The sequence below is a fragment of the Canis lupus genome, chromosome 34 (assembly GCF_048164855.1).
Source record: "Canis lupus baileyi chromosome 34, mCanLup2.hap1, whole genome shotgun sequence".
NCBI lineage: Eukaryota > Metazoa > Chordata > Mammalia > Carnivora > Canidae > Canis > Canis lupus.
The window spans coordinates 2,579,900-2,600,770 of NC_132871.1; the positions used below are offsets into that span (position 1 = coordinate 2,579,900).

General features: G+C 37.3%; 1 protein-coding gene across 3 annotated transcripts in view; it reads right to left on the minus strand.

The window, feature by feature from the left end:
- Positions 1-20,871, minus strand: part of FSIP2 (fibrous sheath interacting protein 2) — a 75,076-nt gene that overhangs the window by 16,823 nt on the left and 37,382 nt on the right. For all 3 annotated transcript variants that reach the window (XM_072811448.1, XM_072811450.1, XM_072811447.1), the window contains 2 exons: positions 11,722-20,686; positions 558-10,018 (listed from right to left, as the gene is read on the minus strand). In XM_072811448.1, the coding sequence (XP_072667549.1) occupies positions 558-10,018; positions 11,722-20,686 (18,426 nt within the window). The remainder of the gene's footprint in view (positions 1-557; positions 10,019-11,721; positions 20,687-20,871) is intronic.

Here is a 20,871-nt window from a genome sequence, read left to right on the forward strand (position 1 = left end):
AGCATACGCTAGCATTTGTAGTGTAATGTTTGTTTCTGAATGTTGCTAAAAGTAAAGAGAGCACTACTGTTGTAGAGCTGTAAGTTTGAGAGGTCAAACGTATTTTAGGTAGTTTTTGAAACCTCATGTGTCCTGATATTCTATTAAGCGGCCTTTTAAAACTGCTTTCGATATCCACAATCAAATACTATAGGAATTACATGAGATTTTGCTTCTTCTAAATTTGCATTGAAGATTAAGATTTCAGTCAACCTTATTTTACCGTTAAGGGTATGTTCCTGCATTTCTGTTCTTTAAAAAAAAAAAAAAAATGCCCGTTTAAACTGATTTTCTTAGGAAAACTAGCCTGAGATCTTTAGAGTGAGCCCCCAAGCTGATATGGCAAGTCCCAATAAATTATATGAGTACACGGATGAACCCGTGCAACCAGTTTATCCTATTGGGCTTGACAATAACAACAAATAACGCATTCCCATATATCTGTTGGAGGAAGGGAATCACGGAACAACCATGTCTCACTATTCACTTCTATTTTTTGCTATTGCTTTTGCACTTACCTCCAAGGGTTTTACATCCAGTCGTCCCATTCTATTTAATGAGATCCGTCTTTCTCTCTTGATCTTTTCCACCTTAGATGTATCTGGTAAGGAGTAGCTTCTCCCACTGATTGACGCTCTTCGCAGTTCAGTTATGCTATGTCCAGTTTTTCTTAAACACTCCATCTTGAGTTTCTCAAGAGGCTCAGTTTTTACAGAAATCACTGCTAAGTGATCTGAGATAATTTCTGGATCTATATTGATTGCTTTATTCCCAATATGAGGAACGATTCTGATCGGAAAATTTTCAGTTGAATCTCGATAGGACTCGTCTTCCTGTAACTCATGCATTATATCAATAGCAGCGTGCTTTTGGGCCTTTTGAATAATTCTATTAACGTCTAGATTTCCAAAGCGTTTAGCATTTGGATTCTTTCCGCTAACTGCATCTACTGGAAGATGTGAAACTCCATTAATAATTAAACTAGCCACTTTTTTAGGGAAAACAGTGTTTGTTCCTTTTAGATCATCATAAAGTTCCTCCTGGGTTCCAGACTGTTGCAGTACGTTACTATAAACAGAATCAATAACCTGAGAAATCATTTCTATACTTTCTGAATTTAAAAGATATTCAGGATCAGCAGCAACAAGATTAATGTTACTCTGGGAAATTTCAGCTGTCACAGATGTCATCAGTTGGGATACAATTTTGTTTAACTCAGGCTTTGATACATTTTTTGAGTCTTTGCATGAGATACTTTGCAACCTTACTATTTTAGCCAAGAACAAGGCCAGTGCTTCCTCTACAAGCCTGGCGTCTAGCATAGGATGCTTTTTGGATGAAGACTTTTCCCCGGACTTAAACTCATCAACAATTCTGAGCACTTTTTCTATGATTTTGACAGCTTCCAGAACTAATTCCGAACTTGATACTTTGTCCTCTACTGGAGGTTGAAATTCAGAATTGGAAATTTCCTTCACCATTAAAAGGCCTATTACATCAGAGAGGACATTGCTTTTACCCATCAAATCTTTAAATACAGAAGTGTGAGAGCCAGAGTGCTTTAAAACACTGGCATACACAGAGTTAACCACTTTTTCGATAGTTTCATTGTTAGCTAAAGGTATAGTAGGCAATTCTTTGGCTGGTGGCACAAGTTTTATCATACTTTTGGACATAAATTCTTGTATCGAATTCAATATTTTTGAGCTTATTGTTTGCATGTCAGTTTCTAGAGATTTGGTTCTTTCCTCATCCACATTTGGAAACATAGATAAAAGCTTTGATAAAAATTTTACGGTAATTTCTTCTACTATGTTATAAGGCAGGATATGAACACGCGACGGTTGAGGCTGGGGAACATCAGCGGTCTGGATGACATCTTTAAGAATATTTTCAACGACTTTGTCAACTTCTGTGCACTGATGAGGAGTCAGCTCTCCAGAAAAATAGTTTTGCAATTGGTTGCCGGACACTTCTTGCAGGACTAAGTCCACTATGGTTTCTGAAAGGATTCTGCATCTGCTGGCCACACAATTTTGTATTACCTCTTGTGATCCAAACTGTGACAAGAGATTATTATAAATAGAATGAATCACTAGTTGAATAATTTCATCATCATTGGGATGTAAGGATTCTACATATTGTATGGTCATATCTTTATCTTTGGAGATTGCTGTTGTAACTGTATTTAATAGTTTCATTTGAAGGAAATCCAGTTTTGTGAACCAATTGTACTCAGATGTTTCTACTCCAGCGTCGGAGACCGTTGAGAAGATTTTCCATAAAAGCGCAGAAATCACATTCCCCAAAAATTTGTGAGGCAGCATGATGGTGTATGGCGATGATGTTTGACATTCTTTGCTGGCTGTTTGTGCCACCTTTTGAACCTTTCTCACAACATCCTTAGATTCCAGAGGCGAACATGCTGACGCTAGAACCTCATCACAAAATATGAAATTAAGCTGATGTTGAAAAATTTCATTTATCACTGCCCTGGTTAGTCTTCTTGCTAAATTTTCGCCATTGCTCTTTATATCCTTACAAATGGAGTCTTGAGATTTATATTCCTTCAAAATATTGCATACAGAAGAATGAACAACTTTGTTGACCAGCGTTTTATCAATTACTTGTATTTTATCTAGGAAAGGTATCTTATTTGATGAAGGTTTTTCAGTCATTTTGGGCATGTGTGGCATTTTATCCCCAGTCATTTTCTTAATGTTGGATGATGTTTCCTCTGCAGTTGGCTTTTTATGCCTAGGAGGTGCTTTAGGAACTGAGGACACTTTATCGGCGGGTGGAAAAAACTGATTTTCCTCATGTGGCCTAAATACCTTAATTTGAGCATCTGAAAATTCCTTTAACAGTGAGTCCATAAGTTTCAGAGCTGTGTCATAAAGTTCAGCTTGATTTTCATCATCACTTACATTTTGGTATCTATTACATATTTGTGTTTCTGATGAGGAAGAAAAGATCAATTTGTTAACCATTTCGGTGATAACATCTTCTAAAAATTTAGCGGGAACAATTCCAGGTTTACTTTTTGGTGGGTAGTGAGGACTGTCTGATTTACTAGGTTCACTTTTAATCTCCTTACTTTTCACTTTTTCTATTTTTTTCCATTTCTCTCTCTCGCTCTCTTTCTCTCTCTCTTTATTTCTCTGTTGGTCTTTATCTTCTTTCTCTTTGACCATTGAGAGGGATGAATCCCTTGTTGAAACAGACTGTGTAAAATTTTGACCAACGTCTTGAATTACATGCGATGTTGCATCAGTTACGAGACTGGGGGATTTTGAATACTCTGCCGATTCTGCGGAATGATATAATTCTAAAATATTGTTATAAATGTTTTCAGTGACATTTTGAACATATTCATAATCTGAATATTGTTCCTCATTTACATCTTTTTGATATGCAGGGTCTTTTCCATCCTCGTTGTTTGGCCTTTGGGTAACTGTTTTCAAACCACCTTCTGGTTTGGTCCTTGTATTTCTTGCTTTGGATGTCACAGATAACTGGAAGGGCTTGTCTTCCTTTTTAAACGTATCTACACTTATTTTGTCAATCTCTTCATTTTTTATTTCAACATTTGGTCCAAGTTTCTCCCCCTCATATACTATCATAGTAGCTACTGGAGACTGCATGTGTACCTTATTATCTTGTCTCTTCTCATCTTTTGTAGCTGATATGCTCGTCTTCTCAATTTCATTACTTTCCAGAGTTGCCACCAAATCGGGCTCTGGCCTAGCTTTACTTTTCACACTAGTAGTTAGAGAAGCGACTCCTGATACATTCTCATTACCTGGAACTTCTGTTTTATTTTCTGTCCCTTTCTTTTTATTTGCCGCGCTTGCAGCTGGCATGGATAGCACGTTAATCACATTGCTTCCCATAATTCTAGTTATAGAGTTAACTACTGTATCTTGGACGTCACCTTTTTTCATTGATGTCTTTTCGGTTTTGAGACTTTTCTTTCTAGCTATTGCGCCGCTGTCTGTTTCCAAAGTGTCCGACACATTTTTCTGGTCTGTGGTTACAGACGTGTGTTTATGCGATTGCTTTGGCAAAGCAAGTTCGTTCCCTTTCAAGGATCTGTTTATCTGTGTAGAGGTTTGCTGTGGTAGGTGCTGAACCCTTTGGGTGATATTATCCGGATTTAGAAATGAAAAGAAGGTGGCAGACCAGTCTCCTGAAAAGAGTGGTTGAATCTTGAAAGCAGAGATTGCCTTCTGGGCTAAAGCAGCAATCGTTTCTATTACAATGTTACTTTTATCATCTGTCTGAATATCACTAGATCTGTACTTTCCCATGAACTGATCATACACAAAATTGGATATCTTGTCAACGGTTTCTTTATCAATTGGTGGAAAAGAAAACATTTCCTCGGCTTTTGGCAGAACTTTAATTTTACTCTTCCTAAATTCTCCTATCAGAGAATTTGCGAACTTTATAGCTAAGCCCACAATGTCTGGCTCTAGCACTTCTTTTTTCTTAGAATCTTCAGTAATACTGGGAAGGGAATAAAATTTATGAACGAGGTCAACGATTACGTCTTCCAAAAATGTAGCTGAATATAGAGCGGGCTGTGTTTTTTCTTTACCAGGTTTACTAAGTACAGACATACGCCCGTGATCAGATATGGCCCTGGAAGATGATTCTTCACCATGTAAAAATGGCTGCAGATGATGATCCATGATTTCCTTCATGATGAATCCAGCTATTTTACTGAGGAACGAGCCCCCCTTTTTGTCTGCACCTTTCTGCACTTCAGCTTGAAATTCAGATTTCTTCAAAATGTTATTACATATAGAGTCAACCAAATTCTCAATCACTTCTAATTGCATACTTTCAGCATGCTCTTCTGCTGCGGCGAGACGGACCTCATGTGCAGATATTTCTTTGATAATTTCCTCTGTCAGCTTTGAAGTTGCATCTACAAACTCACAGTCTGATGCAACTTCTTCCTCTTTTAGCTCACTGTCACCGTTGGACGAGGGGAAGACATGCACGAGCAGCTTGTAAATCATATCTTCCAAAAGGGAACGAGGCAGCACAGTAACACATGATGGCAAGGTATGGCTGTCATTTGTGATGACATTGAGCACATTTCTAATGATATTATCGGCTTGAGGGGAAGAAAAGGAAGAAGGCACCAGTTCTCCTGAAACTAGTGATTGCACCTGATAGTCATAAATTTCCTCCAATAGCAAGTGATATATTTTTCTTCCAAAACAAACAGTGTCACTTTGTAGAGCCCTGTATACTTGAATCAGAGATTTATATTCATCTAAAATTTTTTCATAAATTAGGTTGACTGTTTTTTGAACAATTTCTCTATATCCTTCTGAGAAACAGATATCAGCATCAAAGTTATCTGCAACTAGAATCTCTGATGTGGTAAACTCCAGAACAATTGAATTTACTAGTGTTGTAACAATGCCAGTAATTTTGGCTTTTACTGTATCTGGGTTTTCAGCAGCCAATAAATTATGTGAGAATGCATAGAGGAGTTTACATAAGAGCTCAGAAATTACTTCCTCCAAAAAGAAAGCCGAATTCACAATGAAAGACAACTCTCTTTGTTTAGGATCTATTGCTTTCTGTTTACGTGTTTGATCAACTGCAGGTGAAAGAAGAGTTTTATCTGCAGATAAAAATGACTGAAGATGGTGGTTAAAGATTTCTTTTATAATAAAACTTGCTATTTTTGAAACAGGTATATTACTTATTCCTTTTTTATCTTTTGTAAGAGATTGGTATAGATTTGAATATGAAAGATCAGCATAAATGGAATCAACCATAGACTGGATATCTTTTTCTGAAATCATACTTTGTTTCCCTTGTCCTTGTTTAACAATACATATTGCATGTTTTGAAATTATCGACATGATTTCATTTATCAATTTTATGACTGTGTTACTTAAGTCTGATTGAGAAGTATCTGGGCGTTCTGTCCTGGTGGCCAATTGACTCATCTGAGATAGAAGTTGAGTGACAATTTTCTCCAAATGGGTATGTGATAACATGGTAGTATATACTGTTGATGCCTGCCTTTGAAATCTGGATTTGGTAATGTAACATTGAACTCTCTTCATCAAAACATTAGTATTGAGTTTGGAGTGTGATGTAAAAGGAAGCTTTCCTATAAGGTTTGGATGAATTTGGAAATTAAAAGTTTCAGCGAGGATGATTTTGGTCATCCTTGTAGCTAATGTCTTTGTGTCATTCAGAAAATCTTCATCAGGCATTATTCCCATCTCATATTCTTGCAGAAGTTTGCTGTACACCGTGTCAATAATGTTCTTGACTACATCTCTCTCCACTGGAGGCAAACACAATTGTTCCTCAGCATTTTCTAGAATGCTAACTTCAAATTTTGGGAATTCCTCTGCTATCAAGTGTATGAGTTTTTCAGCTTTATCAAACAGTTCATCTTCTGAATCTCTTACTGATTTTGTTTGCACAATGCCTAACACCCTGTGGAATATTTTGCTTAAAACCCCTGAGACTACATCTTCCAAGAAAGCTGAGGAATAAACAGTGGCATAAAACCACTGCTTTCTTTCATCATCAAAATATGTGTATGATGAAGGAGGTGATAACTTTCCATCCACAAATGGCTGAAGATGTTGGTGACAGATATGTTTAATGATAAAGCCTGCTATTCTATCAATAAGAATATCATTGCTGCCTGTGATATTTTGCTCAACTGGTTCTTGAGACTCAGAGTTTTGTGAAATATTTTTGAATACTGAATCAACGAGATTCTGAACATCATCTTCTGAATAAACTAACTTAGTCTCTTCATTTTTTGAAAATCGTATTTCATGTTGGGAAATTTTCATCCTAATATCGCTGATTATCTTGGAAGCAATTTCATTGAAATTCACTCTTGATCTGTCTTTTGGAGCTTCTCTGTCTAGAATACTGCTAGATGCAGAAGGAAAGATTCTAGATAACAGTCCTCTTATCATGTCATCTAAAAATGTGTATGGCAGCAAGGTGTTATATGGAGATAAACTCTGACTTGACTTGGTAGATTTACTGATGTTACTAAGAATGTCCTGAACAATGTTCTCAGCCATTGGAATAGAATGCGAAGATGACGACAAATCCCCAGAAAATAGTGGATGAAGAAGGTAATCTGAAATAGCTGCTACAATTAAATTGGTAATATTTTCCACAAAAATATCACTGCCTTCAGACTCTTTATCAACTTCAGAGTCTAGCCCATGCTGTTTTAAAACATTTCTATAAATCGAGGTGACGAGTTGGTCCACAATATCTGTATTTATTGAAGTGTAAGGCTGTTCTTTGTCATCATTCAGAAAATGAATTTTAGCTTTGTTAAAATGGCTATTGATTGAGTTTACTATTTTCTGGGTCATATTTTCCAGTTCAATTTCAGTGTTATGTTTTGGACTGAAAATCCTTGATAAAAGTCTGGAAACAATTTCCCCTACAAATGTATCAGGATATATTCCTAAGGGTGATGGTGTCTGGAGTCTGTGTGACTCTGTGACTTCATTGAGAACCTGCTTAACCATATTTGAAACTGCATCCAGTGGAATCTTCGGACGAGGTAAACCTTCTCCACACAAAAATGGCTGAAGATGATTATCAATAATCTCTTGGATAATAAAACTGGCTATTCGGTTAATCATAATTGGGCTTCGGCTGACTATACTTTTCTGTATTGAAACAAGAGAGTCAGACATTTGCATGATATTACTATAAACAGAATCCACCATCTTCTGGAGGTTTTTTCCAGTACATAGATACTGATTATCATATATAGTGAACAAAATTTTATGTTTTGAAATGGCTGATATAACCTTATTTATTATACAGGTAGACATTTCATTGAAATCGGCACTCATGAAATATTTGTTTCCCAAAGAGGAAGCCTTGTTGGGTAAAGGAATGAGTTGAGATAAAAGTCTTCGGATGATGTCTTCTAAAAATGAATGGGACAACATGGTACTGTAGCCTGTTGAAGAACTGAATGAGGAAGTAAATTTTCTCAGTTTATTATGAAGTTTCTGCAATATAATTTCGGCTTGGAGAGGGTAATATGAATTTGGTGCGAGCTTTCCTCTGAAGCAAGATGGGAGTTGGTAGTCTAGAATCTCTAACAATATGCCATTAGTTATTTGTTCTGCTAGTGAGGTATTGTCACATGCTAGATTATCATCACAGGTCACTCTCAATTTATATTGCTGAAAAACATCACAATAAACTGAGCCAACAATTCTACTAATAGTTTCCTCATGGATTGGTGGAAAACACAGCCTTTCTTCAACTTTCCGTAAAGCAGTGACCTGTGCTTTATTAAACTCTTTCACTATGTTGTTGACAAATAATGTATTCATCTCATTGAGCCGGCCCTCAGTGATTTCATTTTTGCCCCACAGTGAAGTAGAGAGATTAAAAAATAGTTCAGAAATTATTTCCTCCAAAAATGTGGCCGAGTACACACCTGTATTTATATCTCCTGGATATGGTTTATTATGGATGGGTATTGTCTCCATATCATTTGATCCCTGTCTCTTGAGAGGAGACACAAAAGTAGAATTTATGGAACATTTCTTGCCAAGTGGTGCTTCTATTTTGGAGCTAACCGCAGTGGGATTATTCAGGGAATCCGTCAAAGCATTACTATCATAACTCATGAATCCTAAAAAGGCTTTACCTTGTCCTAATTCTGTTAATTCTGGCCTGGTTGCCTTTATGAAACTAGCCTGCATCTCTCTTCTTGTGCACGCAAAAGGTGGGGTCTGGGGGAGCTGTACGCTGTGATGTAGTTTCTCCATCAGTGATTTAACCAAGTTGTGGGAAATAATAGTAAGCATAGAGTCTGATGATAATAAATCTTGATCTGTTTCTGCCAGATTTTCTAAAAAGTCTGACATATAATCCTGAATTTGTTCACAGTCCATTGCTCCCTTATAATAATCAAATTCTTCATCTACATTTTGCAATGTTTTCAAAAGTTTATATTCTTCTGCTGATATTTCATTGGATAGAGGGCTATTATCGAGAGAAACCGTGTTTGTGCATTTTTCCAAAAGTGTTCTGATAAGTTTCTCACATACGACATTGAGAAGAAAAACTGATTTGGGGGTGAGGCCTAAGTTATTTTCAAGAATGCCGTTACTTTGCTGATCATTTGAGGATGAGTAAAATGTTCCTGCTGTTTTACCAGAATTCATAACGTCATCTGGATGTTCATCTGGTAAAAATAAATCTAAAACAATATTAAAAACTTTATTGACTACTTCTTTGGATTCATGAGTTTTTAGGGTACCAGCCAGATTGTCTAACTTACGTGCCAGATAATTTAATTTACTTTTTTGAAGGAGAGGATCAATTTGGTAATTAGATGATTCCCAATCTTTGGAGCCTTTCTGTCTTTCCAAGGTATTTGTTTCATTGCAAACAGTCACCCTATTTCTTCTAAGCATGGAAAATGATTTTCTTCCATTGCTTTCAAGGTGATGGTTTATTCCAATTTCTTTGGACATTACATGAATCACTCCTGTTAAGAGATCTTGAAAGAGATTATCAAAGTCATCAGGAGCTACTCCCGGGCAGTAAATGTACTTTGTTTCTAAAGGAAGCATTTGCTGTGCGGTGTCAACCTCTATAACGTTACTCTTTAAAAGGATTTCAGTAATGGTATTGGAAATACTTAAAGCAAGTTCCCCAATAGAAATTGACCTGCTTTCAAACATTTGGGAATCAATTGAAATAATCTTGTTAAATGATGCAATTTGGCTTTCCAATGTTTTCCCTTTGGCTCTACTATCTTTGATGTTACCAGAAATGCTTGAAGTTAAACGGCAAATAACAGACTCAGTGAGATGGTCGCAAAATTGATTAAGTGAAGAATCAGTGTAGATACTTCTTAGAGGCTGTTCTGATTCACATTTTTTACTTGACAATGTAGAGATAACAGACACCTTCTCTTCACTGGAAGCTGGAAAGAAATGACTACTTTTAGCATGCATAAAAATAAATATGTACAATTCAATGTATTGGTAATTATTTTCATATGACTTTCTCCTCTGGGATATCTCACTGAAGAAAAAACGTAATCAGGAATGAAACTGAGTTTTCATCAGAAATTTCTTTCCCACCTTAGACTCTTAATTATCAGAAATTTCTTTCCCTCCTTAGACTCTTAATTTTAGCCAGGAAATCAAGTAACCCTGAAGAATTTAAATCTCCCAGTTAAGTGCTGATATCTGTCTTGCTAAGATGGGTTAGGGGCCCTAAGAAGCTGGAAATCATGGAGCAGAATTATCATTTCCTAGTTTAATGTTATAATTTAGCTTATCTGCCATGATCTCTAGAGAGCTCATGTAATTATTTAAAATTATTTTTTTCAGTGAAAACATTTAATGTTAGGCTATCCATTACTTTTTTCCTAAAAAAATATTTATTATTTATTCTTATTTATTTGGGGGAGGAACTTTCTTCCCCCCTCAAAACTTCCTCAACACATAATCATCTATTACGTCTCTGCATGCAAAATCAGGCAACACTCCGTGGAGATGGGCAGCTTTTTAAGCTGAGCTTTGACTTCTAGATAGGATTTGGTTATGTTGAGATGAAGAAAGTGAGGAAAGCATATTCCAAGAGGAATAAGAAGCAGAAGTAAAATCAGTGGAAGGCCCCAAACATGTCTGAAAATAGAGAATAGATGTGATAGAGATAAATACCAATGGCATGAAATCATGGATCTTCTCTTGTTTTTCATTATTATTCTCTAAGTTCACGTAAGCTATGTTTGGGGAAAGCCTATTTATGAGCTTGAAATGCAGACGCACAGCTATCCATCTTGAAAGAACGCTCGTTTTGAGGATGAAAAATGACCCCCAGGCAGGTGGATAGGACTGCTGCGATGTGTTTCCCCATCTGAATGGTTGGCAAGTGATGTATCTGACCTGGTATTGAAGCAACTCATAACTGGTAACTGGAATTACTGATCCGGTTCAGGGGTACTATGGCATTATTGGATTACATTTTTGTGAAACCGCCAATAATCAATAGGTTTTGATACACAAAAAAATGGCTCTTACATATGATTCAACCTCTTAGAAAAGGAGTGAAAATAACTTTGTGAGGTTGTATTTGGGCATAAAGGAATTTAAGAATCCTGGAATATATACAAAACAAATGGTTAATACCACTGTTCTTAGAAATCATGATTAATGATGCAAAGAATTCAACTGTACACCTTGAAAAGATGAACCACTAACTTCAATCAATTAACTATGTACTTGGCAAGATTATAAAGAGGTCATGTATAAAACCTTTAAAAATTATTTGGAACTCCTATCTTATATTAAACCAAAATCCCCTGCTTTATAGTAATGTCTTCTTCCCTCATCTGTAGATATGGAAAACTGAGCAACAGAATTGTTCAGATTCAAACCATGTGAGGTTAAACTTTGCTTTTTTTTTTTTTCTTTTGTATCCTGATATATTAAGTAGTAATTAGATACTCCACTTCTGAGGCTATTTTCAGGAAAAACAAACAAACAAACAAACAAACAACAAAACAAAACCCCCCAAAAACCAGTAAATTCAGCTCCTTGGATACGATATTTTATTTTTTAAAAAAATCTATTATTTATACATTATGCCAACTTTTAAAGTAGGTTATTTCTTGCTTACCTCTAGTTTCAAAGTTCTTGAAATATGTGACCACAGATGTGGTGATATGTCTTGCTACCAAATGAGTTTCCTTTGAACCCAGCTCATGATCAGCAAAAGCGATGACTTTAACTTCCTTCAGACTCTTTCTTCTTGGGTATCTCTGACTTTCCCATTTTTGCAATAAAGAAAAATCTCCCCAGCTGGCTTCAGCTCTTTTTTCTTCTTCTTCCGGTAGATAGCTGACTTTTTTATCCCACGTTCTAAGCAAACTCTTCTCCTCATTCTTTTGCCCTTCAGATATTACAGACAAAGGGTTTTGATTTGATATGAAAATTGGTTTCATTGTTTCCATGTTTTTTTCATTAATGTGTGGTTGACTTGGAAAGCCAGAACTCGACAGCACAGTATTGACAATATTTTCTGCAGCTAAACATATTTTGAGTGGAGAAACATTGGTCTGAATTTGGTTTGGCTCAACTGGTTTGAGAGTTTCATAGTGAAACACTCTTGGGTTTTCACCTTTTCCTATTTCTATGAACGACATGACTTGCTTTAATGCTGTCTCTGTGGACTCATTTGCTTTCTTAAACAGTCTTTGTAAGACACTGGCTTCAGGGAGAGAGCTACTTCCTCGCACGGTTTGGTCAAAATGGCCAAAGTCTGAGTCCCTTGCGCTGTAGTCTTGTACCTTGTTTTTAAAGCACGACACTGTATTTTCTGAATCAAGCCTTCCCATTGGCTCTGAGCCTTTAATTGTATCTTCTATAGACGCTCTGGCATATGAGGGTAAGTTTGACGAAGCCCTGTACTTTCTTTTCATATTTTCCTCTGAATGACACACGACACCAGGTATGATTTGCAAAGGATTATCCCCAAAACGAACTTCCTTCAACTTCGATGTGGGCATTTTCACATTAGTTGCTAACTCAACCTGGTTAGCAACATAGCTATTTTCTGCTCCTTGGTACCACCTTTCCTTCGGAAGATTATTGATATGAGTACACTGGTCCATCAGTGTGCCAATGATCTCACTTGCTATGACGGTCTCTTTCAATGTGCTAATGGAAGATGGTTCCACTTGACTTATTTCTTTGTCTAGCTTGTTCTTAATTGTACTGAGCATGTCACTGACAATATTAATAGCATATGTAAGTAATTCTGAATGGAACGAGTGGAGCTGTAGAAGGGTGTCCTGTATGTTTTCCTTGGAAGCAATAGTACTTGAACTGGGTTCATCAGAAAACTTTTTAAGCGGTTGCAGTTTTGGCAACATCTTTTTGCTTAATAGGCTCTGTTGGGCGGGAAAAAAGTTCTCTATAGGCATTTTCACTATTTCAGAAAACTCATATTTAGAGATATATTTAAACTGCAAGTCGACAAAGGACTCCAAAATGTTTAAAACCCTTTCTACAATGTCTCGGACAATTTGGTTGCTGGAGCCCAAAGAAATCTGGTCTATTGTCTTTGTGTTATATACCGGCGCACTGCTGAGGATGTCCTTGATGGGCAAATCGTGTTTACTTCTGGTACGACTGTATTCTTTCCTACTTGCTAGAGTTTCTTTGCTATCTGGGGGCGACACCTGGGACAAAAAACACAGCTGTAATTTTTCAAACAGCATTTCTACAATTTCCCTTCCAAATATATTAATTTGCACTTTGGTATCTTCAAGTCTAGTAGAAGTTCCTTTAAAATGACTATAGCACCTGCTTTCACAATCCTCAAGTTGCGGCAAACTTAAAAGCGAGAGGGAATGTTCTAATTCTTTTGCTTTTATTGGAATTTCAGTCAAGACGTTTTCAGCTATCATCATTAGCTTATACTTTTCATTTTCCATGTCATTTGATTCCGCTTGCCATTTGTCAAACATTTTTTTAAATATACCTTCTTTGGGAAAAATCTGTTCTAGCTGTGAAGAAACATTTTCCAAGTAAAAACACGCCTGTGGTTTGGCAAGGTACTCCGCATCTAAATGCCCTTGTGAAAGTTTGAGGTGGTCCACGTGTGAGAACTTGATTGGATAAGCCAAATCGTGGTTACTTGTAGCATATAATTCTTGCAAAACCATAGTAACTGTTTCATTGGCTGCCATGATTTGATCCGACGGTAAAGCTTCAACATTCATCATTGTTCTGGTTTGCTTCACCTTCTCAAATGCTTTCATAATTGTTTCCAGGATGGTACTTATTATATCCTTGGCGTACATTTTTAGTTCCGAGGTAGGCAGTTTCATGTCCAGTAAGTTTTTGGCATCTCCTGCTGATAGGGAGTGCGACAGCTTAGTGGAGGTCTTGGACTGGCTGTCTCTTGGGGTCTTCTCTCTAGCACCCAACCTGGCCTTGCCTTTGACCTTAGTACCACCAGGTCCTAGGTGTGATTTCGTTCTAAATTTAGACAAAGGAGTAACTTTTGGTCTTGCTTTTAAACCCGTTTTAAAATCTGGTTTAGGGCTGCCCTTAAAGCTCACTTTAGAACTGTGTAGCTTTACAGGTTGCAACTCATCAGAACAATTTTCAGGGGACAAAGTCTCTTCTAGATGAATTGAGGCAAAATTTATGATCTTATTAAGAACCATTTGGACTAAATCCTTCCCCACTTGCGACGGGGAGTACTGCAAACATTTGTTTTCTAATAGAGAGACATTTTGACTGTCTGCATAAGAATAAACCTGTGGTATCACATATCTGGTGGCGTTACTTCCTTTTCCTGTTTGTTTGGTTTCTTTGGCGCATGCCACTTTCTTAGACAACGTATCGTTGTTGTCAGGTGCTCCTACTTGTCTGTTACTTTTGTTTAATGAGATAACAACTATAGAGTACATTTTCCCAAAAACACTTTCAACCACGTCATTTGCTGTGCTGCTAATCTGTGACTGGAAGAGGTTTTTCTGTGTTATGCCTGATGTTCTAATTTTAGAATTAGATACTAAGTGGGGGATTTCATTAAATGGAGACAAATGGCCAATGATTTCCATTATTCTTTGATGCACTTGAGTTAAAACGTCTTCCACTGCACTGAGTAATACTGTCTTTTCTTTTTGCTTTGATTCTCCATTTCTCATAAATATTTCTTCCAAAACAGTTCCCTGGCTTTCTTTTTCCAATGTCATTTGGTTTTGTTCCAACGGATATATTGAAACCCGAGGTAGTTTGTCTTTCTCCTGCTCTCTTTGTCCCAGCCATATTTCATTTGGTACAGTTAGTGGTGAAAACGACTTAGGATTGTCTTTTGAGTAAACACTGATTTCCTTAGCAGATCTTTTGTCATATAAATTCTCTAAGATACTGTTGACAATTCCACTCACGAGGATATTTTCTTGGAATGAAATGTTGTTTGGGTATGAATACATCTTTTGAATTTCTAAGTCTAGGTCGCTTTTAATAAGTCTCAATATGGCACTGGTAATGATGTCAGCATATTTCTTAAGACAACCTTGTGGTAGATGAATTGTGGACCGAAGACTTTCTCTGTAACTTGCAAAAGTGGAATCTGTGAGCTCGAGGCCAAGGATAGTTTTAGTGGATACTTTAAGGACGTTCACATTTGATTCAGTTTGGCTTGATTCATGACAGGCGCTATCGTCTCGTTTATAATTTTCCAGTTCTAGGCCAGCAATGGACTCTTCGTTAGCCTGGAAAGCAACAGTAATTAACGAGTCTATTCTTTCTGTGGCAAAAGCTTCTAACCGATTGAAAACAGTTTTAGTAATGAAGTTAGCATTTTCCTCACTCGGGTCAGGAGCAGATTTCTTGGCATCTTCTTTCTCTACTGCAGTTATCTGACAATCATCAGCATAAGTGGATTTCAGACTTCCTGAGGGTGGCAAATACTCTGTTTTTCTTTCATTTGTTGACCCCATAAGAGGAGGCTGTTGACACTCGGCTTGTGAAAATATGTCACAGAAGTTCAGGGGCAGTCTTGCAGAAGTAGGATTCTTTGCATTTATGCTGAGTAGGACAGCGGAGCTGAGATTATGAAGAACAATATTGACCATGTCATTAGATACCAAAATGACATCCGATTTGGGAACTGAAAGTCTTGGAATAATCTTATTCGCCTCCTCAGTGACCGTTTCAGAATTTGCTCCGGAATGTTTCCCAGCTGTGCTACACTTCAGAGTGGCTGTGGCACATGAGAGATGATTTTGATACAAGGTTTTTTCATAAATATCACATAAGATGCCTTCAATGATATCTTGTATTTGAAACTGAAGTACTTTCCTATATTCGGTCTTATTAAACAGCTTTTCAATGATTCCTTCTTGTTGACCTGAATTGCTCTCTTCCTCGGAATTGTTTTTGCCACACTTGCCTTTAGATGATACGATATCTAACACTGTGTTAACGACGTGACTCGCAACGCTCTCAGAAACCACAATGTTATGAGTTAAGAAGGGACTTTCCCTTTCTTTATCTAACTCATGTTTGATGCCTTGTAAAATTTTTCTAGCCACCTCTGTTGCATATGTATTTAATTTATTTAGAGGGAGTTGACACACTGAGTTGGTCTCTTCTGATGTAATATGATCCACTGAGCAAGTGGACAGTTGATCACCAGAATACAAATCTTTGGCTGATAATGCCTTGCTTAATGCACTTTTATCCTGAGTAGGGAAAGCCATTGGAACTGTGAAGTTGATTTGGGGACAAAAGAGGGATCTTACTTTGGAAGTAGCAAAAGTCTCTAAGTTTGTCAATATTGCCTGCACAATATCTTCAACTATGTTTACTTTGGCCTGTTTGTCATCATTGAGTCTGGACGTAAGAGTACACGGGTTCTTATCTAGCACGCTAACAGAGGACTTCCCTCCGTGGGTGTGTTCATGTAAAGAAACATTGGCTCTAAAGGTGATGGTTTTATACCTATTTTCACTTGCATTTCTTTCCAGCATGGCGGCTGAGAAAAGTTTATGAAATACAGTTCTAACAACATCGTCTGCCACTATGATTACGTCTGCTTCAGACACTATAGGACCCATCATTTTATCTATAAACTGAACAGATGTTTGAGGAATTGGCTCATCAACATCGTGAGCGGTGCTCCTTAAATGACAATGGGAGAGAGAAAGCACATTTAATTGACTGACCAAAGCGTTTTGAAAAATTTCATTCAAAATATTTCTTATAATGGGGACAATTGGAGATTTCTGTGGGTCTTTGAGTTTCACTTGAATTTTGCTTAAGGTTTTTTCTAGAACCCATTGTTTAAGAGAATCTGATTTATCTTCTTCTCTTACTAGTGTTCTTTCCCCAGTGAATTCTTTCTTTGTACAGGAGGCATCTTCTAGAAATGAATCTGATTCAGCTCCTCCAGGAAGCGAATTTCTACAGGTTGGCCGGTATCGATAAGTTTCAGTGCCTCCCTCTTCAGATTCAGTCTCATTGAACATATCCGAGGATACTGCATCTAAAATTAAATTGACTATATTCTTAAGCATTTGTTTCTCGGGTGTTGGGGTATTTACACTTGTCTTCAAATCTAATGAGTTCACATTCAGTTCCATTTGAATAGCTTTCAAAATAGTACTAGAGATCCTCTTTGCATTCGTGTATAAAGCAGACTGCAGCAGTTCCTCATGTGTGTCTGTGAAAATACTGGGACTTTCCCATTCCAAGGCTCTCTTACCGCTTTCTTCATTTCCATCATTAAGAGACCCCAGAGTTTCTAAATTTCCATTAGCAAACCCTTCCAGTTTAGCAAAAACCATATTAAGAATATCTAAAGCTATAGCTTTCAGTTCATTGGGAGGTGTTTCTTTTGTGCTTCCTGTTTTGGAAGACGCAGGCGTGATAGTTTTTGCTTTGCTTTTTGTCACCTGTTTAGGACCCTCCTGAATCATCCTGGAAATTATGCCGGAGATTATGTCAGTGCATTTGGCCATTTCCTCAATAATCGAAGCAAATGATAGGTTGTCGATATCAAGAGACTCTGAGACAGCTTTAAATCCAGAACTTGCAAAGCTGGTATCCGTATCAACACTACATAATTTTGCAAGGATGTATTCCAAAATTGTTTTGGAAATGTGCTGAATATTGGACTTTAACGTAGCAGCCATTTGGGAATTTTCATTCTTTTCTCCGTTTGGTTTACTACAAGGTGGCTGATGCTGAGAATGGGTTGCTATGAGCGTACATAACATTTCATATAGTGCTTCCCCAATGCTGTCTAACACTTGCAATCTAGCATTGTCTTTGGGATCTTTTCCATTTACAACACTATGGAGAGCGCATGGAGTAGCCAAAAATCTGTGAAAAGATTTTTGATCCTGCCTACTTGGCAAAACATCTTGTTTATCAATAATGTCAGATCCATATGAAGTTGCAGGCTTTGGCTTCTCTGCAGGAAGTGATATACTGCTTTGGTCACAATGTCCACTTGATAACATTTCATAAATACAAGTTAATAATGGAGATTCCATAATGTCATCACTGAGATTTGAGACAAGAGATTCCAATTTATCAGTGCCAGCAAGAAGTCCTTTACCTATTAGGGATTTGGCAGGGTCCAGTTCCCTATGATTTAGGCTTCTCTTATTGAGTTCTAGTTCATTCTGGATAGCACGCAAAACAATGTTTACCACTTTAGTTGTGTAACCACTAAGTTGAGATTTTAATGATGTTTGCTCCACAACTGAAGGTTTGAAGCCCATTTGTAATTTTTGACAAATGAATAACTTCAGCCTTTTACAAATTGTATTGATGATCTTATCAGTAACGTCACCTACAGGTTGAGGTTCACTTTTTTCAGATTTTAACGGAGAAGGCTTTGCAGGATCTACATTGACTGAAGATAAATATTTCACTTTCTTTTCACTGTCAAACCATATTTTTAGTGGCTTTTTATTTGGTGCTCCTTCGACCGTGTGTGGAGTATCAGAACTACCTAGAGATGTTTGAACTGATGATGAAATGGAACCTTTGGTGGTATTGAGAATGCACCTTGAAGCCTTTTGGAGTATATTTAGCACAGCATCTGTTATTTCTTGAGCCACCGCACTAATTTCTGACACAGAGATCATCTGGTCCGTCCGTTCTTGATGCGACAGACCTTGAGATTTTTCTGAAACAAGAACTGAGGCTTCTTGGCCAGTTTTACTGTCTAAGTGGCCAGGAACAGAAGCTAGGTCCTTGAGCATTTCTGTTAAAATACTTTTAACTATGTTTTCTGAAGCCTTTTGTATGTGATGCTTTTCATCTTGGCTGAAAATCAACATGTCCCTATTCAAACAGGGTTCTTCCTTTAGAATTTCTTTATCATTAAAAGATGGTAGCTCAGTCTTTAATCCCCTCTCACAAAATTCGACTTTGCTTCTTCCAGAAGCAGCCTTTGTAGGTGGTTTGCTATTTTTTTTATATTCAAAACAGGTGTTGCCTTTTGTAAACTGATTCTCAGGAATTTGTGCCTGTGATTTTGGCTTTTCATCTCTGAAAGATGAATCGAGTACATTTTTCACAATTTTGTCGATTTCTTCATTATCATCTTCAGAATAAAGGACCATGCCAGGAACATTAATAGGTGGAAAGGATCTTTTAGACCTAGGACCGTTAGATAATCTCGTGCCAGTGAGTCTGTACTTTTCTTCAGTGTCAGAAGGATTTTGTAGTCTAGAGTGCCTACATTTTGGGGCATCTGCCTTTACTGGCTCCTGATGTAGCTGAGTGAAGGCGTCATCGAGAAGCTGAAGGACGACTATGGTTTCTTCAGATGCAATAAGCCTCTCGTTATTAAGTTCGGTTTGTACAAATCCTAGTATAGTACTGATTGCTTCCTCTATATATCCAACCAAAGAGGACTGAGAAAAAATATTTGATATTAAATCTTGTATCTGATCTTTAACCATTAAAGTAGCTGCATCAGGTTCGGGACTAGGTTTCTTTTTGCTGGCTCTTTTGAGGGACGTGCATGTTGGGTCTGTCATAGGTTGCTGATCAGAAAGTCTGGTTGTATCTTCAAGACGAGGAAGTTCATTTTGCTTACAAGATGCAAGAGCCATCAGCTTTTCTAAAATGGCATGTACCATATCCTCAGCAATATCACACATGGGCTCCAAATTGTAAGGCAGTGAAGCTTTTAAAGATTTTGCATTCGATGGACTGAGATATTCTCTACTGAGTGGTAAACCTGGTTTAATGTCAACTGACAGATCTTCTGGGGAAAATATCTCAACACATTTTTTCTCAACTGCAGACTGTAGCTTCTCAAGCATATTCTCTACAATCTCGGAGGCTGCTGAGCAGATATCAATATTGGAAAGCAAGTCTTCTTTTTCCGGTTCACTTTGGTCAACAAAAACTTCAGCAGTAACAGAAGAAAGAGAAGGAATGGCCTGTGTTAAATCAGACATTATTTCTTGAAAAATACTTTCTAAAATCAATTCAGTTTCCCCTTTTAAGTGACATTTAAAGTTAACAAAAACATTCTTTAAATTCTTCATTTCATTCGTGGCTTTTGCTTTTTGATCAGGAAACAGTGGACTCTCTAAGCCATCTGTTTCAGTGGTGGCATCCTTAGATATTTTGGTGCATCTTTCAAATGATGTCAGGAGGTGACTATCAGATTTACAAGTTCTGACCTTAGGATATGCATATATCATACTGGTTTTATTATATTTGAGTTCAGATGTTATAGATTGTCCTTCCACGTCATATGTTTTACCCACAATTGTTCTTTCCACGTGAGCAGACGGTGGTTTTAAGGGTGTGGTTGGTCGCCTTACTGATATGTCAACTGCAAATGCACAGGGCTCTCTATGAAATGTTTGAGTTGTGGCAGATGTGTAGCTTCCATATGTAAACTCTTCACTGCATGTGCTGCAGAAACTTGAGCTGTCTGAAGAGAGGATGGAGTCCTCAGACACTGGATACACCTTATTTCGCAATCTTTCTTCATACTTTGTGATGGCTGGGTATAATATACTGGTCACTGTAGCTACAACCCAGGTCATTATATTCTGAATTATACTATTCAGTTCTTCAGAGGTTACCTGGAGAAGAGGCAAGCAGGAATGAAGAAGAATCATGTAACATTCTTACATTATTCTGGAACAGAGGGTAACATTTAATTTTTTATATCAGATGGTGCCTCGCTGGGTACTATCATGGTTATAAAGAGAACATAGTGAGGAATTTACTTAGAATTTCAGATTGCTTTCAAGTTGGTTTACTCTGT